This window comes from Rana temporaria, chromosome 7 (assembly GCF_905171775.1).
Source record: "Rana temporaria chromosome 7, aRanTem1.1, whole genome shotgun sequence".
Classification (NCBI taxonomy): Eukaryota; Metazoa; Chordata; class Amphibia; order Anura; family Ranidae; genus Rana; species Rana temporaria.
Window position 1 is genome coordinate 201566485 of NC_053495.1, and position 26375 is coordinate 201592859.

The 26375-nt window shown below is 48.5% G+C and overlaps 1 protein-coding gene across 6 annotated transcripts in view; it reads right to left on the reverse strand.

The window, feature by feature from the left end:
* Positions 1–26375, reverse strand: part of FGGY (FGGY carbohydrate kinase domain containing) — a 251413-nt gene that overhangs the window by 30657 nt on the left and 194381 nt on the right. For all 6 annotated transcript variants that reach the window (XM_040360822.1, XM_040360823.1, XM_040360825.1 and 3 more), the window contains 3 exons: positions 25765–25839; positions 14042–14162; positions 3831–3925 (listed from right to left, as the gene is read on the reverse strand). In XM_040360822.1, the coding sequence (XP_040216756.1) occupies positions 3831–3925; positions 14042–14162; positions 25765–25839 (291 nt within the window). The remainder of the gene's footprint in view (positions 1–3830; positions 3926–14041; positions 14163–25764; positions 25840–26375) is intronic.

Sequence of the window (26375 nt, forward strand, 5' to 3'; positions counted from 1 at the left end):
TATATATATATATATATATATATATATATATATATATATATATATATATATATATATATATATATAAATAAATAAAAAGGGGGGGGGGGGTTGCCATCCAGGGCCATGGGGACCTCTAGGCCCTTTAATAAAAACAAAAACAATAAATAAAAAAATATATAAAAAAAATATATAAAAAAAAGGGGGGTTGCCATCCGGGGCCCTGGGGACTTCTGGGCCCTTTAATAAAAACAAAAACAGTAAATAAAAAAAAATATATATATATATAAAAAAAAAGGGGAGTTGACCTCTGGGGCCTTTAATACAAAGACAAAAAAAAGAAAGAAAAAAAATGTATAAAAAAATGTCTTTACATTTTTTTATACATTTTTTTTCTTTTATCTTTGTATTAAAGGGCACAGAGGTCCCCAGGGCCCCGGATGGCTACCCCCCCCCCCCTTTTTTTTTATATATTTTTTTTTTATAAATGTGTGAAAATTGTCCCATGTGTCCGCCATAATGTCGCAGTCACGAAAAAAATCGCTGATCGCCGCCATTACTAGTAAAAAAAAAAAAAATTAATAAAAATGCCATAAAACTATCCCCTATTTTGTAAACACTATAAATTTTGCGCAAACCAATCGATAAACGCTTATTGCGATTTTTTTACCAAAATAGGTAGAAGAATACGTATCGGCCTAAACTGAGGAAAAAAATTATATTTTTTATATATTTTTGGGGATATTTATTATAGCAAAAAGTAAAAAATATTGATTTTTTTTTTAATTGTCGCTCTATTTTTGTTTATAGCGCAAAAAAATAAAAACCGCAGAGGTGATCAAATACCACCAAAAGAAAGCTCTATTTGTGGGGAAAAAGGACGCCAATTTTGTTTGGGAGCCACGTCGCACGACCGCACAATTTTCAGTTAAAGCGACGCAGTGCAGAATCGCAAAAAGGGGCCTGATCCTTTACCTGCATAATGGTCCGGGGGCTTAAGTGGTTAAGAGTACAAACTATTATTATCAGATGAACCGCACATACAGCATTCTTCCAATATAAGCCCTTTTTTAGCACAAATTATCCAGAAAACAATAAAATTATGGAAAAAAAAATGCATATTGTTGAAATGGGCGGATAGGTGCCGTCACGGCTGAGAGGACAGGAGTCAATGCCTTTTCCTGTTTCCTTGGTTTTTGGCGGGATCTTTCTCTGGGTTCGGCCAACTAATTCTGTGATATAAAGATATTGGACAGTGGTTCGGCACGAGTGAGCCCTCAGGGAGTTCCCCCCGAAAGGCCCTGAGGCTCCAGGTGTTCGGCTCCCCAATAGAGATCCAGTAAAGTGAAGTGTAATCCTTGAAGTGCCGTTTATTGGTACATCAGAGTGACAATATAACAAAAACTGACGCGTTTCGGCAATAGCCGTAGTCGGAAACGGAAATAATTTGTTCCGCATTTACTTCTATGGCATGCAATGCCGCATGAGGCCAGAGGTAGGGGGGTGCCAGAGATCCTCGGAAATACTTGGGACAGCTCAGCTGAACTCGGGAACCCTCGGGAAAGGCTTGAGTATTTCCGAACGGCTCCGGCTCCCCCGCACCTCTGGCCAAACGCGGTATTGCACACCGCTGTGGCTCGAATTCTGTTCCTTTTGCGAGACAACACTCGCAAACAGAGTCAGAATTTAAAAAAAAAAATGCTTGTATTGCGTTACTCGCAATCCGCGGTTTCACTGTATATGAAACGTAGCTCGTAGCCTCCTTCCCCCTGTACGCGTTACGTCCTATGGGCGGGGACTTCTTCAGCGTGGGGACGGAGGAAGTCCCCGCCCATAGGATGTAATTTTAGTGGCATCCCTATACATAATCTACATGAACTTTATGTTATTATTAGTATTTTATTAATTCACTATTTCTGATATTTTATAACTCCAAAAGAAGGTGAAGCTGGGGGAGGGAGTGGCAAACCACACAGAGACCTTAGCAAGGTATCTCCTGCAATCCTATGATGTGACCCCCCCCCCCCCCCCCACAGCTGGGGGCCCACAATCGCTGCGCCGTGCCCTCATTTTTCTCTCTTGCCCAAAAACACAATACACTCCGCCGTTCCCTTCTTGTGTGTTTTTACAGCGTCCAATTACAGCGAACCCGAGCCGAATTCGCAGAAAACTTCCCTCTGAGTCACCTCCAGGCCGAACAGCTGCGAAACGACTTTACAGAGGCCGCCGAGCGGCTCCAGAATGGAAAGAGTCTCCGGGTCTAATTCACAATCTTCCTCCGTAAATATACTGCGGTCAAACAAAAAAAAAAAAACAGGAGCGCGTTAACGTTGACTCAACAGTCGGAGGCGATCGGTTACAAACGATCTAAGGAAAAAGTATGGCGTTATCCCAAGAGGAAAAACCAGAACAGAACATCTTATTTTTATTAACAGTTTAAAGGATGATCCCCCCCCATAAAGAGGACCTGTCACACATAAAATACCCTCTGCGCCAATCGGTTTAACGCGACCTGTGGAATCATTTAATAAAGCCGATTTCCAGGAGAATCTATTTCTAAGGAGGCATGGACGCGGCTCTAGCTGGGAGAAAGGTCAATGCGTTTCCATACAATGGCCTGGATTCACAGAGAGCGGGCGCACATTACGCCGCCGTAGCGCAAATAATATACGCTATGCCGACGCAGCGCAGAGAGGCAAGCACGGAATTCACTAAGCCAGTGCTCCCAAAACTGCGCTGGGTTTCTAAGGCGTAAGCCGGCGTAGGTGGAAGTGGACGTGAGCCATGCATTTTTGACACCCTAGGCGAAACCTCATTTTGCCACCCGCCTTGGCCCCACCCCTGACTCCACCCATTTTTGCCCTGCCCATGTATACCCCACCTTTTTAATGAAGCGCCCATCAAATTTAGCCTCACCAGCAGCACCTATGAATGCAGTCTCGCCAGCGCCCATGAATGCAGCCTCGCCAGCGCCCATGAATGCAGCCTCGCCAGCGCCCATGAATGCAGCCTCACCAGCGCCCATGAATGCAGCCTCACCAGCGCCCATTAATGCAGCCTCCCCTGCATCCATCAATGCAGCCTCATCAGCGCCCATCAATGCAGCCTCATCAGCGCCCATCAATGCAGCCTCATCAGCGCCCATAAAATACAGCCCTACCAGCGCCCATCGATGCAGCCTCATCAGTGCCCATTAATTCAATGGGATTTTCAAATTTCCGAATTCTGAATTTTCGAAAAAAGCAAAAAGAAAGAAAAAAAAAAAAAATTTTTTTCCGGCAGTGCACATGTCTATTAAACACAAAGCTGCACTTAACAAGGTGATTAGGGTGTGCCCAGGCACACCCGTCACACCCTGTGCGCATGCCTACGCAACCACGACGACATTATCTGCTTGCAGTTTGCATATTCTCCTTGTGCCTGCGTGGGGGTTTCCATCGGGTACTCCGGTTTCCTCCCACACTCAAAATACATGCTGGTATGTTCATTGGCTCCTGTCTATAACCCTCCCTTACTCCCTACATTCCTAAAGGCGCCGCACCATAACACACCTTGCTAAGGCACATGCGTTTAATGCATTCCGAACATCTCCGATTAGCTCTGCTCGGCTCAGGCACCCCCCCCGCACCTCCGGCCAAATGCGGTACTGCAGGCCCCACTAGCTTGAATTCTGCTCGTTTTGCGAGACAACACTCGCAAACCGAGTCAGAATTTTTTTTTTTTAAAGTTGCTCGTCTTTCAAAACGCTTGTTGACGGCGTTACTCGTAAAAACCGAGGTTCCACAGTATAAGCACTTCTTTGTCACAAAATATGTGCATTGGGCAGCCCATTGAATTGAAGAAAGACATACCTGTATAGAAGAGAAATCACTGGAAGCACATGCTCCAAGAATGGCAGCGCCCACGAGGACCGACTCTACCTCTTTGGATAAGATGACGGGTAGACCTGTACACATAACAAATAAATAAATTAATACATTTTTCTCATTGACCATCAAGATACAGGGGTAAAACTGAGGGGCACTTTATCACTGACCAGTGACCACCACTGTAACAACCTTTTTCCCACTTGCCCCCCAGTGTAAGGGGCATTCTCACCACCAATCTAACTGGGCACTCTTTTTACCACCACCAATGTAATGGGGCAGTTTCAACTGATCAATATAAGGGCACATTTCTCCTGCTGACCACCAATGTAAGGAGGTCCCTCTCCCACTGACCCTTGTAATAAAATAGGGGGTCCTGTTGCCACTGGCCAACCATGTACCCCAATGACCACCAATGTTTGGGGGCACTTTACTACTCACCACCAATGGAAGAGCCTTCTTCCAAATATCCCCCAATGTAAGGGGCACTCTTAGGTAGATTCAGAAAGAGTTAGGCCGGCTTATCAGTAGATAAGCCGACCTAACTCAGAATCTACGCCGACCTATGTTTAAGCGTATGCTCAAACAGAGATACGCTTAAACATATCTAAGATAGGACGGCTTGCGCCGTCCTATCTTAGATTGCAATATTTCGGATGGCCGCTAGGTAGCGCTTCCATTGCGGTCGGCGTTGAATATGTAAATTAGTAGATACGCCGATTCACGAACGTACGCCTGGCCGCCGCAGTAGATTTACGCCGTTTCCGTAAGCCATTATCAGGCCTAAAGTTATTCCATCTATTAGGTGGAATAGCAATGTTAAAGTATGGCCGCCGTTCCCGCCGCGAGATTCGAATTTTTTACGTTGTTTGCGTAAGTCGTCCGCGAATAGCGTTTTACGTCGTTTACATCCACGTCGAAATCAATAGGCCCGTGCGGCGTACTTAGCCGCAATGCACACTGGGAAATGTAGGCGCCCGGCGCATGCGCAGTAACGTAAAGCCGTCAAAAACGTAAGGTCAAGCCTTATTAATATTAAACACGCCCCCCTTCCACACATTTGAATTCGGCGCCCTTACGCCCGCCCGCTTTAGGCTACACCGCCGTTACTTAGCAGGCAAGTACATTGAGAATCATGTACTTGCCTAGCTAACTTACGGCGGCGTAGCCTAAACACGCTAAGCTACGCCGCCGCAAGTTTAGGCAGATGTACTTGAATCTACCTATCTGACTACTAATCTAACTAGGCATTCTATGCTCTACCACCAGTCTAAAGGGGCAATTTTCCACTGACCACCAATATAAGGGGACATTTATCCCACTGGCTGCCAATGTATGGGGGCTTTTCTCCTACTGACCACCGTGCAGGTGGGGCCTTCTCCCACTGACCACGCATGTAAGCAGCCCTTTAGCCCTGGCCAATAGGGTAAGGGGGTACTTCTTTCATGACCACCCATGGAAAGTGGCCCTTCTCCCACTGATAAGAATGTAAGGGAAACCTTCTCTCATTGACCATCCATGAAAGGGGGCCCTTCTGCCACTGGTAACCCATCTAAAGGCCCCCTTCTCCCACTGACTGCCCATGTAAGGGGGTTCCTCACCCACTACGGTTAGGGGGCCCCTCTCTCTTACTGACCAGTCAAGTAAAGGGCCCCTTTCCCACTGCCCACTAACATAAGAATGGCCCTCTCCCATGAACCACCAATGTAAGTGGATCCTTCTCCACTGACCACCCATGTAAGGGGTCACCTTTCCAACTCCAATTGGTATCAGTGGGAGGAGTAGTGGTCTATTATTGGTATCAGTAGGAGAAATAGTGTCCCATCATTGGTATCAGTGGGAGGAATAGTGGTCTATCATTGGTATCAGTGGGAGGAATAGTGGTCAATTATTGGTATCTGTGGAAGGAATAGTGCTCCATCATTGGTGTCAGTGGAAGAATAGTGGTCTATTATTGGTATCAGTGGGAGGAGTAGTGGTTTATTATTGGTATGAGTGTCCCATCATTGGTATCAGTGGGAGGAATAGTGGTTTATCATTGGTATGAGTGTTCCATCATTGGTATCAGTGGGAGGAGTAGTGGTCTATTATTGGTATCAGTAGGAGGAATAGTGTCCCATCATTGGTATCAGTGGGAGGAATAGTGGTCTATCATTGGTGTTAGTGGGAGGAATAGTGCTCTATCATTGGTGTTAGTGGGAGGAATAGTGTCCCATCATTGGTATTTAGGGGAGAAATAGTGTCCCATCATTGGTGTCAGTGGGAGAAATAGTGTCCCATCATTGGTATAAGTGGGAGAAATAGTGTCCCATCATTGGTATAAGTGGGAGAAATAGTGTCCCATCATTGGTATAAGTGGGAGAAATAGTGTCCCATCATTGGTATAAGTGTGAGGAATAGTGTCCCATCATTGGTATCAGTGGGTGGAATAGTGTCCTATCACTGGTATCAGTGGGTGGAATAGTGTCCCATCATTGGTATCAGTGGGAGGAATAGTGCCCCATCATTGGTGTCAGTGGGTGGAATAGTGCCTCAAGGGCTGGATATGGCAGGCAAAGGATCGCATCTGGTCCACAGGCCACAGTTTGGACACAACTGCTCTATAGGAATATCACTTCCACAGCTTACTGTTTACCCCGATGTACATTGTCTATACCAGGGTTTCTCAACCAGGGTTCCTCCAATGGTTTCTAGGGCTTCCTTGAGCAATGACCAATTTTTGCCTCTCTGATAAGTTCCCAGTGACACCAATGATCTTTTTAGCTGTCTGTAAGGGGTAAATTCTTCCCCAAGACCACAGATGTAAGGAGCACTAGACTCTTCCACTGACCATCCCACTGATGTATCATGAGTTGTAGTAGATATACCTATATTTAGCTGGGGTTCCCTGAGACAGAAAGGTTATTTCAAGGGTTCCTCCGTGTTGAAAAGTTTTATTTGTCAGGAGTCTTCTGAGACTGCTGATTAATGAGGTGCTCGGGTCTGTTACCTGTCACCTGACTGGCTGAAACAACAGGCGCTGTGATTTGGCGCCTGATAGAAAGGACGGGAGAAGAAATTGAGGAGCGTGGATGTGGAGGACGCCACCGTGACCCACTGCGAGGCAGGTAAGTCCTGGGCGATGCACACTGGCAGCATTTAATGGGGCACAGCAGCAGTAATTATGGGGCACAGTAGCGGCAATTGATGGGGCACAGTAGCGACAATTGATGGGCACACTGGCAGCAGTTTATGGGGCCCAGTGGCGGCAATTGATGGGCACAGTGGCAGCAATTGATGGGCACACTGGCAGCAATTGATGGAGCACAGTGGCAGCAATTGATGGGCACACTGGCAGCAATTGATGGAGCACAGTGGCAGCAATTGATGGGCACACTGGCAGCAATTGATGGAGCACACTGGCAGCAATTGATCGAGCACAGTGGCAGCAATTGATGGAGCACAGTGGCAGCAATTGATGGGCACAGAAGCGGGAATCAACAGTGGCTGCGTTTGATGGCACAGTGACTGCGTTTGATGGGCACAGTGGCTGAATTTAATGGGCACAGTGGCTGCGCAGTGCACACTGGCAGCAATTGATGGAGCACACTGGCAGCAATTGATGGAGCACAGTGGCAGCAATTGATGGAGCACAGTGGCAGCAATTGATGGGCACAGAAGCGGGAATCGACAGTGGCTGCGTTTGATGGCACAGTGACTGCGCTTGATGGGCACAGTGGCTGCGCTTGATAGCACAGGGGTGACAATTGATGGGCACAGTAGCTGCGTTTGATGGAAACAGCAATTGATGGGTACAGTAGCGGGAATAGACAGTGGCTGCGTTTGATGGCACGGTGACTGCGTTTGATGGGCACACTGGCTGCGTTTGATAGAAAAAGTGGCAGCAATTGATGGGCACAGCGGCTGCGTTTGATGGGCACAGTGGCTGCGTTTGATGAGCTCAGTGGCTGTGTTTGATGGGCACATTGGCTGCATTTGATGGGCACAGTGGCTGCGCTAGATGGACACAGTGGCTGCGTTTAATGGCACAGTGGTGACAATTGATGGGCACGGTAGCTGCATTTGATGGGCACAGGGGCTGCAATTTTTGGGCACAGTGGCGGCAATTGATGGGCACAGTGGCGGCAACTGATGGGCACAGTGGCTGCGTTTGATGGGCACAGTGGCTGCAATTGATGTTTTTTTTTCTTTTAGTTCGTTTGTGCCCCCCAAAAAATTTTGAGCACCAGCCGCCACTGCTCTATATGAAGGTTCTGGGGGCTCGGTTGGCCAATGGGGTTAAAGGAATTATTTGCACGGCTCCACCCACTCTAAATTAAAGAGTCCTAATTTTTCCAATTTGCGATGGAAGCGATGACATGTGAACACCTTCTGTTTAGGCGATGAAATCCAAGCAGCACGTAACGTCTGAAGATCATTAAGTGTAGTTTCACGCTACAGCGCCAGCAAACATTATTCCTCTCTGGAAAAGTGAGTCACGCAGGACCACTTGACTCAATCAACCTGTTACAAGGAGGAAATTATTTTCACAGTAGCAGATCCTAATTTATCAAAGCTGCAGCTCAATAGTTTCATCAGTGCTTAAAAAAAAAAAAAAAAGATGATGTCTGATGAACTTTACCCTCCAAGGCGATGACATCACCCGCAAACAAGCGCCGTACACAAGTGTGAGATAATTGAATACATGGGCTGACAACGCTTTGTAGATCCCCGGCTAACCACAGACACCACAGCTGGATTTCGCCGTCTATTTAAGTGCAACTCCAGACAACAAACACAACAAAAAATGCAACAGCGCTGAAAGCTGAAAATTGGCCTGGGCAGGAAGGGGGTAAAAATGCCTGGCATTGAAGTGGTTAACGTTGATGCATTAATACAGTCCGCAAATGTGATTGGGCAATAAGGCTTGGTCCACACCTACAGGTGCGACCAAAACGCGGGCGCTTCTGCGTGTGGCGTGCAGTGTAGTCCATTAATTTGCCCTATGCGCGAGAAGCGCGGAAAAGAAGCCCAAAAACGTATGGGACTGAACTGCATTGGGCTGTGACACCATGCGGGTTGGCGTGCGTGAGAACCAGTGGCAGCCCATCCATAGGCCCCCCCCCCCCCCCAGGCAGTCACAAAAAAATATATACCAGGCTGTACATTCTACACAGGGCTCTGTACATCATATACCATGATCTGTGCTGAGCTGTATACTCTGTCCTGTGATGCTGAGCTGTATACTCTGTCCTGTGAAGCTGAGCTATATACTCTGTCCTGTGATGCTGGGGCTGTATACTCTGTCCTGTGATGCTGGGGCTGTATACTCTGTCCTGTGATGCTGGGGCTGTATACTCTGTCCTGTGATGCTGAGCTGTATACTCTGTCCTGTGATGCTGAGCTGTATACCATGTCCTGTGATGCTGAGCTGTATACTATGTCCTGTGATGCTGAGCTGTATACTCTGTGCTGTGATGCTGAGTTGTATACTCTGTCCTGTGATGCTGAGCTGTATACTCTGTCCTGTGATGCTGAGCTGTATACTCTGTCCTGTGATGCTGAGCTGTATACTCTGTCCTGTGATGCTGAGCTTTATACTCTGTCCTGTGATTCTGGGGCTGTATACTCTGTCCTGTGATGCTGAGCTGTATACTCTGTCCTGTGATTCTGGGGCTGTATACTCTTTCCTGTGATGCTGGGGCTGTATACTCTGTCCTGTGATGCTGGGGCTGTATACTCTGTCCTGTGATGCTGGGGCTGTATACTCTGTCCTGTGATGCTTAGCTTTATACTCTGTCTTATGATTCTGGGGCTGTATACTATGTCCTGTGATGCTGAGCTGTATACTCTGTCCTGTGATGCTGCGGCTGTATACTCTGTCCCGTGATGCTGAGCTGTATACTCTGTCCTGTGATGCTGAGCTGTATACTCTGTCCTGTGATGCTGAGCTGTATACTCTGTCCTGTGATGCTGGGGCTGTATATCTGTCCTGTGATTCTGGGGCTGTATACTCTGTCCTGTGATTCTGGGGCTGTATACTCTGTCCTGTGATGCTGAGCTGTATACTCTGTCCTGTGATGCTGAGCTGTATACCCTGTCCTGTGAAGCTGAGCTGTATACTCTGTCCTGTGATGCTGGGGCTGTATACTCTGTCCTGTGATGCTGAGCTGTATACCCTTTCCTGTGAAGCTGAGCTATATACTCTGTCCTGTGATGCTGGGGCTGTATATTCTGTCCTGTGATGCTGAGCTGTATACTCTGTCCTGTGATGCTGAGCTGTATACTCTGTCCTGTGATGCTGAGCTGTATACTCTGTCCTGTGATGCTGGGGCTGTATACTCTGTCCTGTGATGCTGAGCTGTATACCCTGTCCTGTGAAGCTGAGCTATATACTCTGTCCTGTGATGCTAGGGCTGTATATTCTGTCCTGTGATGCTGAGCTGTATACTCTGTCCTGTGATGCTGAGCTGTATACTCTGTCCTGTGATGCTGAGCTGTATACTCTGTCCTGTGATGCTGAGCTGTATACTCTGTCCTGTGATGCTGGGGCTGTATACTCTGTCCTGTGATGCTGAGCTGTATACTCTGTCCTGTGATGCTGAGCTGTATACTCTGTCCTGTGATGCTGAGCTGTATACTCTGTCCTGTGATGCTGAGCTGTATACCATGTCCTGTGATGCTGAGCTGTATACCATGTCCTGTGATGCTGAGCTGTATACCATGTCCTGTGATGCTGAGCTGTATACTCTGTCCTGTGATACTGAGCTGTATACTCTGTCCTGTGATGCTGAGCTGTATACTCTGTCCTGTGATGCTGAGCTGTATACTCTGTCCTGTGATGCTGAGCTTTATACTCTGTCCTGTGATTCTGGGGCTGTATACTCTGTCCTGTGATGCTGAGCTGTATACTCTGTCCTGTGATTCTGGGGCTGTATACTCTGTCCTGTGATGCTGAGCTGTATACTCTGTCCTGTGATGCTGGGGCTGTATACTCTGTCCTGTGATGCTGGGGCTGTATACTCTGTCCTGTGATGCTTAGCTTTATACTCTGTCTTATGATTCTGGGGCTGTATACTATGTCCTGTGATGCTGAGCTGTATACTCTGTCCTGTGATGCTGGGGCTGTATACTCTGTCCCGTGACGCTGAGCTGTATACTCTGTCCTGTGATGCTGAGCTGTATACTCTGTCCTGTGATGCTGAGCTGTATACTCTGTCCTGTGATGCTGGGGCTGTATATCTGTCCTGTGATTCTGGGGCTGTATACTCTGTCCTGTGATTCTGGGGCTGTATACTCTGTCCTGTGATGCTGAGCTGTATACTCTGTCCTGTGATGCTGAGCTGTATACTCTGTCCTGTGATGCTGAGCTGTATACCCTGTCCTGTGAAGCTGAGCTGTATACTCTGTCCTGTGATGCTGGGGCTGTATACTCTGTCCTGTGATGCTGAGCTATATACTCTGTCCTGTGATGCTGGGGCTGTATATTCTGTCCTGTGATGCTGAGCTGTATATTCTGTCCTGTGATGCTGGGGCTGTATACTCTGTCCTGTGATGCTGGGGCTGTATACTCTGTCCTGTGATGCTGAGCTGTATACCCTGTCCTGTGAAGCTGAGCTATATACTCTGTCCTGTGATGCTGGGGCTGTATATTCTGTCCTGTGATGCTGAGCTGTATACTCTGTCCTGTGATGCTGAGCTGTATACTCTGTCCTGTGATGCTGAGCTGTATACTCTGTCCTGTGATGCTGAGCTGTATACTCTGTCCTGTGATGCTGGGGCTGTATATTCTGTCCTGTGATGCTGAGCTGTATACTCTGTCCTGTGATGCTGAGCTGTATACTCTGTCCTGTGATGCTGAGCTTTATACTCTGTCCTGTGATGCTGAGCTGTATACTCTGTCCTGTGATGCTGGGGCTGTATACTCTGTCCTGTGATGCTGGGGCTGTATACTTTGTCCTGTGATTCTGGGGCTGTATACTCTGTCCTGTGATGCTGAGCTGTATACTCTGTCCTGTGATGCTAGGGCTGTATACTCTGTCCTGTGATGCTGGGGCTGTATACTCTGTCCTGTGATGCTAGGGCTGTATACTCCTGACACTATGGGTGGAAGCAAGTGGAATACAGGGGACAGAGTGGGTGGATTCTATAAATGGTGTGGCTTATGAGAAGTGGGAGGGGTCAAAAGGGAAGGGGGCAGGGTCTGTCCCATCCTAAAACTTCACCAGCCGCCACTGGTGAGAACGCTTGCATTTGCAAATGCATGGGGGGTGCCATACACAGCTAATGGCACTTCTGCATTTCTGCTAAAAGGGCAACGCGTTTCTGTGCGTGTAGGGAAAGTGCGCAATTTTGTGATAGACGTGAACCTAACCTAACGGTATCAATTAAAATAAATGGTATATATGTGCACTAAGCGGGTGTGTATGCCAGCGTATGAACAACCCGGGTGACTCTCCGGACCCTGTCCCGCTGACGTCACTCTCTAAACCTCTTTTTTACCCGTTTGGCCGGAGGTCCGCTTTAAATACGACCCGAGATTGAGACATAATCTAAAATATTTCCTAATCAGGAAATGATGACATCCCCATGGCAACTCCGACACAGAGCAATAACGTGTAATGTAACCCAGACAGAAACATTGCACTGATAATAAACTTTACACCCCCCCCCCCCCCCCCCAAGGCCAAAAAAAACAGAACATGTGAAAACAAGGGATTCCCCGCTCGCCGTGTTTGCAGCGGTTAATCATTCAGGGAGATCCAGTTAAACCATAATAGTGGAATGTTTTATCAACGTCTCCTAGCAAAGAAAATAGTTTCCACATCGCTGTCCAAATTCCACTGGACGCAGCCGAGCAGATGGCGAAACGCGAGGAGGAGATAACACAGATGAGGAGCTGATAAGAGTCAGCGAGGAAATACACGGGGAGAGCAACAATTTTATTCTGCATTCATTTTCTTGAGAAAGGATCGAAAATTGGGACTGGTATCAGGAAAGCGATGGGACTACAAGAACCATTTTACCCGCTGGTATGAACATTGGTGTGATTTAAAAGCACTTTGAACCCTTCCTGAGTCCAGGTATTCCTGAAGTGACATAACATTTACGTCCTGATGAAGGGGGAATGTGTTAACCACTTAAGCCCCGGACCAAAATGCAGGTATAAGACCAGGCCCCTTTTTGCGATTCGGCACTGCGTCGCTTTAACAGACAATTGCGCGGTCGTGCGACGTGACTCCCGAACAAAATTGGCGTCCTTTTTTTCACACAAATAGAGCTTTCTTTTGGTGGCATTTGATCACCTCTGCGGTTTTTATTTTTTGCGCTATAAACAAAAATAAAAAATTTCATGGGGGGGGGGAATGTTTGCCCAGGGTCCAATCAATATTAAAGACGGCCCTGGTGACCACGACATTTTGTGACCTATGGCGGCAGAAGGGGCAAGTTCTCGTCTTCTAATTCTTGAAGGCAGAGGCGGCTCTTTAAGTAGGCGGTCGCCTAAGGCCTCGCACTCACAGGGGCGTCGCGCCTAATTTGCCTCTGCTCAACCACTGTGTGCTAGATCCTTGCAACTTTCTGCAGCCATTTTTATTTGCTTGATTTTTTTTTACCCATTGTGGGCATGAGTGGGGCCCCCCGTGTCTAAGTTTTGCTCAAAGCCTCACAAAGCTTAAAGCGGGAGTTCACCCAATTCTTTTTTTTTTTCACTTTTCCCCTTAGATTCCTGCTCGTTTTGTCTAGGGGAATCGGCTATTTGTTTTAAAATATGATCCGTACTTACCCGTTTTCGAGATGCATCTTCTCCGTCGCTTCCGGGTATGGGTCTTCGGGAGCGGGCGTTCCTTCTTGATTGACAGTCTTCCGAGAGGCTTCCGACGGTCGCATCCATCGCGTCACTCGTAGCCGAAAGAAGCCGAACGTCGGTGCGGCTCTATACTGCGCCTGCGCACCGACGTTCGGCTTCTTTCGGAAAATCGTGACGCGATGGATGTGACCGTCGGAAGCCTCTCGGAAGACTGTCAATCAAGAAGGAACGCCCAGTCCCGCAGCCCATACCCGGAAGCGACGGAGAAGATGCATCTCGAAAACGGGTAAGTACGGCTCATATTTTAAAACAAATTGCCGATTCCCCTAGACAAAACGAGCATGAAGCTAAGGGGAAAAGGTGTTGGCTATGGGTGAACCTCCGCTTTAAGAGCCGAGGTCAGACTTACCTGTAACATCAGCGTGCACCTGCACAAACAGGGGGTTCTTGCTGAGCCCCCCGCACATAAAGAGACTGCTGACAGCATGGCCCGACGTCTTCATTGCCTCGATAATGTGTCTCGTCCCCAACTGGAATCACAAACAAAAGACTGGAATGAGGAGACTGGGGTGGAGATGTGTCTACAATCAATGGTTTTGTTTTGTTCATTTGGAGGATATACATGGAATACCACCGGGGTGGGAACACGCTGCGAGGGAAACACGTGTCACCAAAAAAAATAATAATGGCCTGGCACATCGTACAATAGGGAACGGGATCCCTCGAATTCTATTTCATAGCTTGAAAGGAAGAGACGAGTGCTGGACAGACTTCAGAGTCAAAGATCACATAAACTTTACAATTAGATTAACCGAAAGAACAACCGCAAAGTAACTGCAACATAAACTAGTGGAAATTCGCTTGTCTGTTAAAGCCCAACTCCAGACAGAGGGCCATATTCCCGTAGATTTCGGGCGGGCGTCGCGTAAGCCATTTACACTCCGCCGCCCCAACCTACAGGAGCAAGTGCCGTATTCCCCAAACACTTGCTCCGTAGTTTGGGGCGGCGGAGTGTAAATGGCCCGGCATATCCCCGCGTAACTCCAAGGGGGCGGCTTGTATTTAAATTAAGCGCGCCCCCGATTCGAACGAACTGCGCATGCGCCGGGCTTAAAATAGCCCAGTGCGCATGCTCCAGTTCTCGGCGGAAAGCGTCAATGACGCCGACGTGTGCGTCATTGACGTAAAGTCGTATTCAAGAACGACTTAGTAAAACGACGTACCCGACGGGAAAAGACGACGCGGACCAGACGCCATACTTAACATGGCATACGTGGGACTGGCGTAAGGTTACCCCTCAGGGGTAACGTTACGCTTACGCAAACGACGGTTACGCGACGCGATTTCGTTCGTGAATCGGCGTATCAGGCTCATTTGCATAAACAAATGAGACCTGAATGTAAACGCCACCTAGCGGCCAGCGGCGAATTACATTTAAGATCCGACAGTGTAAGTGACTTACACATGTCGGATCTTCAGCGTATCTATGCGAAAATGATTCTAGGAATCACTCGCATAGATACGCGGGCCAAAAAAGAGAGATACGACGGAGTTTCCTGAGATACTCCATCGTAACTATATTCAGAATATGGCCCAGAATCTCCTAATACAGTGGAACCTGGGATTACGAGCATAATCCGTTCCAGGAGAATTCTCGTAATCCAAAATACTCGCATATCAAAGCGAGTTTCCCCATTTAAGTCAATGGAAACAAAAATAATTGGTTCCGCATTGACTTCAATGGTATGCAATACCACATGCGGCCAGAGGCGGGGGGAGTGCCGGAGAGTCTTGGAAACGGCCGGAAAGGCCCGAGGACAGTTCGGCTGATCTCGGCAAACCTCAGAAAGACTTTGGCCTAGATTCACGTAGGGCGGCATTACGTTGTGCGGACGTAGCCTATCTTATTTACGCTACGCCGCCGCTACTTAGAGAGGAAAGTGCTGTATTCACAAAGCACTTTCTGCCTAAGTTACGGCGGCGTAGCGTAAATCGGCCGGCGTAAGCACGCGTAATTCAAATGTGGAAGAGGTGGGCGTATTTTATGTAAATTGAGCATGACCCCACGTAAATGACGCTTCGAACGAACGGCGCACGTATCCCAGTGCGCATGCGTCGGATAGAAAGCCTAAGATATGTCGAACACTGCCTACGACGTGAACGTAACTTACGCACAGCCCTATTCGCGTACGACTTACGTAAACGACGTAAAAAGATATGCTTGTTCCGATGTCCATACCTTGCATGGGCTGCGCCACCTACAGACTAGCTTTATCTTTACGCCGGCGTATATCTTACGTAAACGACGTAACTAATTGCGAGGGGCGTACGTACGTTCGTGAATCGGCGTATCTTGCTCATTTACATATTCAACGCGGAAATCAACGGAAGCGCCACCTAGCGGCCAGCGTAAATATGCACCCCAAGATACGACGGCGTAGGAGACTTACGCCTCTCGTATCTTGGCCAAATCTATGCGTAACTGATTCTATGAATGTTCACAAGCCTTTCCGAGGTTTGCAGACAGGGCCGCTGATAGGCCAGTACAACTGGCCCTGTTGTACCGGGCCCGGCCAGCAGGGGGGCCAGCAAACCTCCACAGGGGGAGGGACTGTTTCTTCTATTTCAGGGGGGAGAAGAATGTCTCTTCTGTGCCCGCTCCTCATGCTGGCTCAAGTCCCAGCCAACACGTCCTCTACTATGCCTTCCCTTGCGCCGCTGATTGATCTCTCTCCCTCCGTGTGAGAGAAGGAGTGAGGCGAGCGGCGGCAGAAGAAGAAGCAGCTGGCATCTGTCAGGAATAGTTTGTGGACAGTTCAGGCAGCAGCAGGATCAGGGAGGAAGTGACTCCCGGCTAACACAGGTGCATGTGCTTGCTTGCTTGGGGGAGGGGGGGGAGAAATCAAGATCTACTACTACTGCAGCAACCAGCATCTATACATTATGGCATTGGTGGCATGAGTGGCACTGTCTGCGGGTAGCACATGTGCTACTGCCCGTAACGCATGTGCTCCCTGCACAATATGGCATTGGCGGCATGGCATGGGTGGCACTGTCTGCAGCACAATATTGTATTGGAGGCACGGGTGGCACTGTCTGCAAGTAGCACATGCGTTACTGCCCATAACACATGTGCTGCCTGCAGCGACAGTGCCACTCATGCCGCCAATGCCGTATTGTGCTGCAGACAGTGCCACCCATGCCGTCAATGCCATATTGTTCTGCAGAGACAGTGCCACCCATGCCGCCAGTGTCGTAATGTGCTGCAGAGACAGTGCCACCCATGCCGCCAATGCCATATTGTGCTGCAGACAATGCCACCCATGCCACCAATGGCATAATGCCATTGGCAGCATAGGTGGCACTGTCTCTGCAGGCAACACCTGCGTTTTGGCATTAGTGTCATGGCTGGCACTGTCTGCAGCACATTATGGCATTGGCGGTATGGATGAGAAAAAAAATTATCACTCGTAGACAAACCTGCACCTTGTTTCAAGGCGGGGTCTGGGAAGGGGTCAGGGGCGGGACCAGGGGTGGGGCTGGAGGAGGGACCAGGGGCGGGCCAGGGGTGGAGCTGTAGGGGGCCCCGTCAGGTAGGCTGTACGGGGCCCCATGATTTCTATCAGCGGCCCTGTTTGCAGAGGTCAGCTGAACTGTCCTCTGGCCTTTCCAGGCTGTTTCCGAATGCCGCCGATCAGCGCCATTCGGCTCCGGCGCCCCCCACCTCAGGCCAAATGCTGTACTGCACCCGCTTTGGCCTGAATGCTGCTCGTTTTGCGAGACAACACTCGCAAACTGAGTTAAGATTTAAGCAAATACATCGCTAGTATTGCGAAACGCTTGTTAACCGTGTTACTCGCAATCCGAAGTTCCACTGTAGTTTAGAATAGACCAGGAGAAGAGCGGAGTCCATGTGGCCCCTTGGTCTTTAGAGGAGCACCCAGCAAAGGATGATGGACTGGCCTATAGACAAAAACTCACCCAAGCTCTACCGCATGATTGTAGAATGATGAGCTGAATAACGGTGCTCAGGCTTGTTGTGTCCCATAAACATCAAAATAGCAAAAATAATGCCGGCAACTCGAATGCTTCTTCTTAAATCTTTATTGAGCACTAACAGCAGTGCGACATCTAAAACACCAACATGTTTCGGCCGAAGCCTTCCTCATAGCGATAGTGATAAGCCTATGAGGAAGGCTTCGGCCGAAACATGTTGGTGTTTTAGATGTCGCACTGCTGTTAGTGCTCAATAAAGATTTAACAAGAAGCAATCGAGTTGCCGGCATTTTTTTTTTTTTGCTATTTTGATGGGCTGGCCTACTTTGCTGCAAGATGTTACCAGGCTGCAGCCCTTAGGATCGCTCACCAGAAGGAACAGGGTAGTGGAGGAGACTGGTGACAATGTAACAGTTTAGTGGTAGGTTAAAGAAGGCAAGAATAGTCTGGCAGAGGTTGAGGCAGGCATTAATAACCAGTGCCCAGGCAGAGGTCGAGGAAGGCATGAATAGTCATTGCCCAGGCAGAGGTCGAGGAAGGCATGAATAGTCAGTGCCCAGGCAGAGGTCGAGGAAGGCATGAATAGTCAGTGCCCAGGCAGAGGTCGAGGAAGGCATGAATAGTCAGTGCCCAGGCAGAGGTCGAGGAAGGCATGAATAGTCGGTGCCCAGGCAGAGGTCGAGGAAGGCATAAATAGTCAGTGCCCAGGCAGAGGTCGAGGAAGGCATGAATAGTCAGTGCCCAGGCAGAGGTCCAGGCAGGCATGAATATTCAGTGCCCAGGCAGAGGTCAAGGGAGGCATGAATAGTCACTGCCCAGGCAGAGGTTGAGGCAGGCAGCAGGCAAGAGCCATCAGTATCCAGGCAGAGGTCAAGACAGGCAGCAGGCAAGAGCCATCTGCCTGAACAGGCAAGCATAGTCCGTGTTTAGGCAGAGGTCAAGGTAAGCAGCACTGAAGAATTTTTGCTGTCCAGGCAGGGGTCAAGGCAGGCAGCAGGCAACATTAGTCAGTGCCCAAGCAGAGACCAGGTTAGGCAGCAGAGAAAAATAATAAGTGTCCAGTCAGACAGGAGGAAATAAAGTCAGTGGCCAGGCCAGTGGTGGTTAGGCGGCAATAGTCGGTGTCAAGACAGGGGTCAAAGGAGGCAAAAATAGTGAGGGTCCAGGCAAAGGCCAAGGCAGGCAGCAAACAAGAATAGTCAGTGTTCAGCCAGGGGTCAAGGCAGGCAAGAACAGTCAGTGTCCAGCCAGAGGTCAAGGCAGGCAAGAACAGTCAGTGTCCAGCCAGAGGTCAAGGCAGGCAAGAATAGTCAGTGTCCAGCCAGAGGTCAAGGCAGGCAAGAATAGTCAGTGTCCAGACAGAGGTCAAGGCAGGCAAGAACAGTCAGTGTCCAGCCAAGTGTCAAGGCAGGCAAGAATAGTCAGTGTCCAGCCAGAGGTCAAGGCAGGCAAGAACAGTCAGTGTCCAGCCAGAGGTCAAGGCAGGCAAGAACAGTCAGTCTCCAGCCAGAGGTCAAGGCAGGCAAGAACAGTCAGTGTCCAGCCAGAGGTCAAGGCAGGCAAGAACAGTCAGTGTCCAGCCAGAGGTCAAGGCAGCCAAGAATAGTCAGTGTCCAGCCAGAGGTCAAGGCAGGCAAGACTAGTCAGTGTCCAGCCAAGTGTCAAGGCAGGCAAGAATAGTCAGTGTCCAGCCAGAGGTCAAGGCAGGCAAGAATAGTCAGTGTCCTCCCACATCTATCACATTTTTATAGCCCTGGGGACATTCAGAGTGGGATCTGGCAGAGTTTCACACACTCACACAGAGGTCTTGGGCCTCCTTAACCATCCTCATGAGTGTACACAGATGTGCTGAAGGCCTCTGCTGGGTCCCGAAGCCCAGCACATCTCCACACACATGTGCAACATCATTCTAGACTAGGCAAAAACGGAGTTAGTGCTGCACTGTAGACAAAAAAAGAGAGTATTAAACCAAAAAAATATCCAATTGTGGAGAAGGAGGGGGCTGGAGCCTTTTGCACACACACGTTTTTTTTGTGGTGAAGGTCTGCTGTAAGCTAAGAAGCATTTCAAAGCAGGGTTGCCTTACAGCCCATAAACATAAACAGGTGAAGCAGCACTACAACTGCCTCTTCTACCCACAGCTCTGGATGCCGGGTGCTCAGGAAAAACTGTTTCCTATGACCTCCAGCAAAATCCAATCCACAGGAAAAGCCGGCACTCCGATATGTAAAAAATAATTAAATGGTTATCCTTTATTTCAAAATAGTGTGGGATAGCTGATAAAAATCCCAACGCGTTTCGTTTACCAGGCCTTAATCATAGATACTAGTCAGTGTCCAGCCAGAGGTCATATATGCAGGGGGCTCCTTGCATCTGGGGCTATTCTTCAAGTGGGGCTTTTCTATAAGTGGAAGCACTTCGGCCTCAGCACTTGTCTGAAGATTCTTCTCTCTCTTCACAGGTATGTGTTTGCAGCTGACTGACATCCACCCAGAATTGAAAACTGAACGTGTTTAATTCCCCATAGTCTAAATTGCTGGTATGTGTTTGCAGCTGACTGACATCCACCCAGAATTGAAAACTGAACGTGTTTAATTCCCCATAGTCTAAATTGCTGGTATGTGTTTGCAGCTGACTGACATCCACCTAGAATTGAATCATTGCTGTCTGCATTGCTTATGTCCATTTGATAATACTGGCATGTTTTCTTTGCTTAACCCTCTGTAGCCCTGTCCACCTTACAATGTTTTATTATCTTCCTTGGCTTACCCAAATCATGGGCCATTAATTTTATTGTCCTCTTGCTGTTCTGTTTCTGAACTAAGAATTCTGCCCTGTTGAACAGCATACCTTATTACCTCCTGATTAGATAATTGAAAGCACCCACCCCCTATATCCAGCAGTATAAATGTAAGCTTCCTTTTGGGGGGAAGCATATGCAGGGGGCTCCTTGCATCTGGGGCTATTCTTCAAGTGGGGCTTTTCTATAAGTGGAAGCACTTCGGCCTCAGCACTTCAGCGATTGCACAAAGCAAAACAAATCTTTAGTTTGCTGTTTATGATACAGGTATAAATTTTTTTTTTTTTTTTTTTTTTTGGAATTCACATTCCTCCCCTTCGAAAATGCACTCTCTACCACTCCTTCTGACAGTTGTGTCTTCTATCCTCAAACTTTCTTCCAGTCACCCCTCTGGTCCACCCTACACCCTCTATATATCACCCTCACTTCTGTCCTCTCCTTATTACTGCACTCACCAACTCATGCTAATTCTAAAGTCAAACGCCCAATGCTCCAAATCACTGGGGCAGGTCCACTCATATAAATCGCATTCCCACATTACCTCCCTCACCCTCCTGCTTCTCCTATCCTCTGGTGATATCTCCCCAAACCCTGGGCCTCCTTCATCAAACCGTGCTCAACGCACCCATTACCCTACACGCTCTGGGTGCAGCCGCAATGCACACAATCTGGTTCCCATTTCTCTTCTTCCCATGACCAGACTCCCTTTCTCCTGCACCATTTTGAACGCTCGCTCCATCTGTAACAAACTCGCGTCCCTCCACGATCTCTTTATCGCAAACTCATTTAATCTACTCGCCATTACTGAAACCTGGCTCCACGAATCTGACACTGCGTCTTCTGCTGCTCTATCCCACGGTGGTCTTCTTTGGACTCACTCCCCCAGACTCAGTGGACGCAAAGGAGGGGGTGTTGGAATCCTTTTAGCCCCACATAGCACCTTTCAGGTACTTCACCCACCTCCCTCTCTGTCACTCTCCTCATTTGAGGCGCATAGCATTCGTCTCTTCTCCCCAGTTTCTCTAAGGATAGCTGTGATCTACCGCCCCCCTGGTCCAGTATCCTCCTTTCTTGATGACTTCTCTGCCTGGCTACCCTACTTTCTCTCTTCTGAAATCCCCACAATCATTCTTGGCGACTTCAACATTCCTACTAATGCTAACACTCCTGCAACTTCCAAACTTCTCAGTCTAACCTCCTCTTTTGACCTGAAGCAATGGATACATGCTCCTACTCACTCTGAAGGCAATACCCTTGACCTTGTCTTTTCCCACCTATGCACTCCATGCAACCTCTCCATCGATTCTTACCCCCTCTCTGATCACCACCTTATTAATTTCACGCTCTCCCTCTCCTCCGTCTCCTCTCCCTCCAAATACCTAACAGTCACTCGTAGAAACCTTCAGCATATCAACCCTTCTCTTCTACACTCTGCAACTGACCACCTCTATGACAAAATTGCACCCCTGTCCTGCACTGACCTAGCTACTTCTGTCTACAACACTTCACTTCTAGCATCACTGGACAGACTGGCCCCCCTCACCACACGCAGAATAAGGCCCCGCCCCCTTCAACCCTGGCAAACTGATGAGACTAGAAGTCTGAAAAAACACAACCGTGCTCTCGAGCGCCAGTGGCGCAAGACTAAGTCCCAGGAAGACTTCGTCCAGTATAAATCTGCCCTCCAAAAATACAATTCCAGCCTCCTCGCTGCCAAACAGACCTACTTCATCACCCTCATTAAAAACTTATCATCCCGTCCCCGTCAACTCTTCTCTACCTTCAACTCCCTCCTTCGTCCTCCATTGCCTCCACCCACTAACTCAATCAACGCCCAGGAGATTGCCAATCACTTCAAACAGAAGATTGATACAATTCGCAAGGAGATCTCTACTGTTCAGACATCCTCCACACCTCACACCTCATGCACACAGGTACAGTCACTACTTCCCTCGTTCAACCCCACCACTACAGACGAGGTCGCTAAATTACTAACTAATGTCCATCTTACCACCTGCGCTCTAGATCCTGTTCCCTCACAAATGCTACGTTCACCCTCTTGCTCTATTCTACACTCTCTTACCCACATCTTCAATCTCTCCCTCTCTTCTGGCATCTTCCCTAACTCTTTGAAACATGCACTAGTCAGCCCCATACTTAAAAAGCCTTCACTGGACCCATCCAATCTTGACAACCTACGCCCCATCTCCTTGCTCCCCTTTTTATCCAAACTCCTTGAACGTCTAGTCTACAACCAACTGAGCATACACCTTGCTGACAATAACCTTCTTGATCCCCTTCAGTCTGGATTTCGTCCACAACATTCCACTGAAACTGCTCTCCTAAAACTAACAAACGATATACTAACGGCCAAAACTAAAGGACACTATTCTGTGCTCCTACTCCTGGACCTCTCTGCCGCCTTCGACACGGTTGACCACCCACTCCTCCTCAAAAAACTCCACACCTTTGGTCTCTGTGACTTTACTCTTCGCTGGTTCTCTACCTACTTATCCAACCGCACCTTCAGCATTACTTACAACTCTACTTCCTCCTCTCCTCTACCATTCTCTGTTGGGGTCCCCCAAGGTTCTGTTCTTGGACCCCTCTTATTTTCAATCTACACCTCCTCCCTGGGTCAGCTGATAGCCTCCCACGGCTTCCAATACCACCTCTACGCTGATGACACTCAAATCTATTTCTCTGCCCCTCAACTCACTCCTTCATTTTCCTCACGTATCACTAATTTACTATCGGATATATCACTTTGGATGTCACGTCATTTCCTTAAACTCAACCTATCCAAAACCAAACTTATCATTTTTCCTCCCCCACGTGCCTCTTCCCCTGATCTTTCTGTCAAAATTGATGGCACAACTATCAGCCCATCCCCACATGTCAAGGTCCTAGGAGTAGTCCTGGACTCTGAACTGTCCTTTAAGCCTCATGTTCAATCACTGTCCAAATCCTGCCGCCTCAACCTCCGCAACATCTCCAAAATACGCCCCTTTCTAACCAATGACGCCACAAAGCTCTTAATTCACTCCCTGGTCATCTCTCGCCTTGATTACTGCAATTCCCTTCTCATTGGCTTACCGCTGCATACTCTAACCCCCCTTCAATCCATCATGAATGCTGCAGCCAGACTTATCCACCTTACCAACCGCTCTGTCTCTGCTACTCCTCTATGTCAATCCCTCCACTGGCTTCCGCTCGCCCAACGAATTAAATTCAAAATACTAACTACGACCTACAAAGCCATCCACAATTCTGCCCCCTGCTACATCACTGACCTAGTCTCCAAATACCAACCTAATCGCTCTCTTCGTTCTTCTCAAGACCTCCTGCTCTCTAGCTCTCTCATCACCTCCTCCCATGCTCGTCTACAGGACTTTTCCAGAGCCTCTCCAAGCCTATGGAACTCCTTACCCCAAACTATCCGTCTATCTCCTTCTCTTTCAGCTTTTCGAGGATCCCTGAAAACCCTCCTCTTCAGAGAAGCCTATCCTACCCACATCTAACAACTGTATTTTAACTTTGCCCACCTGATCACCCCCCACATCTACTACCCTCTGTTCCACTTCACCCTCCCTTCTAGATTGTAAGCTCTAACGAGCAGGGCCCTCTGATCATTCCTGTATTAAATTGTATTGTAACTATAATGTCTTCCCTGATGTTGTAAAGCGCTGCGTAAACTGTTGGCGCTATATAAATCCTGTATAATAATAATAATAATAATAATACTACATTTGTTTAAATAACAAGTAAGCGATCACATCAGTGGCGGCCGGTGGTCATTTTTTTGGGGCGGGGGGAGTTAAACAGTACCACCCCCCTGGTCGAGTCTGGCGCACTTACCCCATCTATGGTGGGCAGCGCTTCTCCTGGGCTTCACCGGTGGCATCCCCTGCTCAGCGACTTTACCTGCTTTCCACGGGCATGGCGGCAGCTCCCTCCTCGGCTGCCAATTGGGACTCTTCTCTTTTCGGCCAATCGTAAAACGGGTCTTGAACCCGCTTTTGATTGGCCGGATTGAGAATCAGTGTTTCAATAGCGAATATTCATTCACTGTTGTAACACCTGGGTGGGCTTGTAGCGCAATGCTCTGTGCCACCCCCTATTTTGAAGCCTATTAGAGCCTCTGGCTTCCAAAAAACACATACATGAAAATGTAATTCATCCGTCCGGCCCCTTTCAGGACAGACGCATGGATTGGGGGTGGCGGCCTTAGACTGGATAGAGCATGGGGGTGGCGGCCGTGGATAGAGGGAACGGTGCTCAGGCGCTCCTAATGGACGGGCCGCCACTGGATCACATGATCCCAAAAAAAACATATAGGCACAGAAATGTCACATGAGCACTTTTTTGGTGTGCCCATGTGATTTTATTGTGATCATGTGATTGCTTACTTGTTATCAGTGGCGGTTCGTCCATAGAGGGTGCTGGAGCGCCGCCCCCTCTGGCTCTTGCACCGCCACTGAGTCTAATAACATAGATTCATGCATTGCATGAATCAATGTTATTGTCGCCACTGCCGCTGGTCTATTCAGATGGCCGGACCTTGAGCGCCGGCCACCTGAATAATGGCAGCTGGTTGGCTGTACGGAAGTGACTTTCCGAGTACAGCCCTCAGCATCCGGAAGCTTATCCAGGGAACGAACGGGGTGCGTTCCTTGGATAAGACTGACAGGCGTCTCAGACAATCAGGTTGACTGGTTCTGGCTACCGGTAACCTGATTGGCTGAAGCGTCATCGAGGGCGGGAGAAGACATCGAGGGACGTGGATGGCTGACTCCAGTAAAGGTAAGTGCCGGGCGGGGGGGGGGGGCATTTTACAGGGCACAGCGGTGACAATGGGCACAGTGGCGACAATGGGCACAGCGGCATGAATGGGCACAGTGGCGACAATTAAAGGGCACAGTGACATCAATGGGCACAGTGGCGACAATGGGCACAGTGGCGATAATTAAAGGCCACAGTGGCAACAATTGATGGCACAGTGGCTGTGTTTGATGGCATGGCATAGTGGCTGCGTTTGATGGCATGGCACAGTGGGGACAATTGATGGCACAGTGGCTGCGTTTGATGGCATGGCACAGTGACTGCGTTTGATGGCATGGCACAGTGACTGCGTTTGATGGCATGGCACAGTGACTGCGTTTGATGGCATGGCACAGTGGTGCGAATTGATGGCACAGTGGCTGCATTTGATGGGCACAATGAGGCTGCAATTTTTTTTTTCCGTTTGCGCCCCCCCAAAAATTTTGAGCACCAGCCGCCACTGCTTGTTATTTAGACGAATGTGACATTTATTTCCGGAGATGCAGAGAACTTACCGCAATACCTCGTAACGTGGCCAAATACAAAAGGGCAAGATCGTCCAAGCCTTTTGATAGAGTTAGTCCGACAATCTGTTACAAAAAGAACAAAAGAACAAGATAAAATGTACTGAACCAGAATTTAAGACTAGGCCGAAGTCACACTGGTATGACAAACGCTCCGACATTGGGAGCTCATGTCGCATTACGTGTGGAAATCAATGTTTCCCTATGAGAACCGTCTTAACTGGTCCGACACAAGTCCGTCCGACTTTGAAAATGCTCCCTGCACTACTTTGGTTCAACTTTGATCCTACTTCAGCCCATTGAATATCACTAAAGTCGGATCAAAGTCGGATCGTCGTCTTGCATGATCCAACTTTGGCAAGCGACTTGTGCTCTGATGATCTTAAAGGGGAAAATCCACGCTAAATAAAAAATAAATAAATAAATAACGGCATGGGTTCCCCCACCAAGAGAATACCAGGCCCTTCGGTCTGGTATGGATTTTAAGGGGAACCCCCTACACTGAAAAAACGCAGCCCTTTCCTGTCGGGCTGCATGCTTGCATAAGGGTCTGATATGGATTTTGGGGGGACCGTGTTTTTTTTTTAAATTTGGCGTGGAGT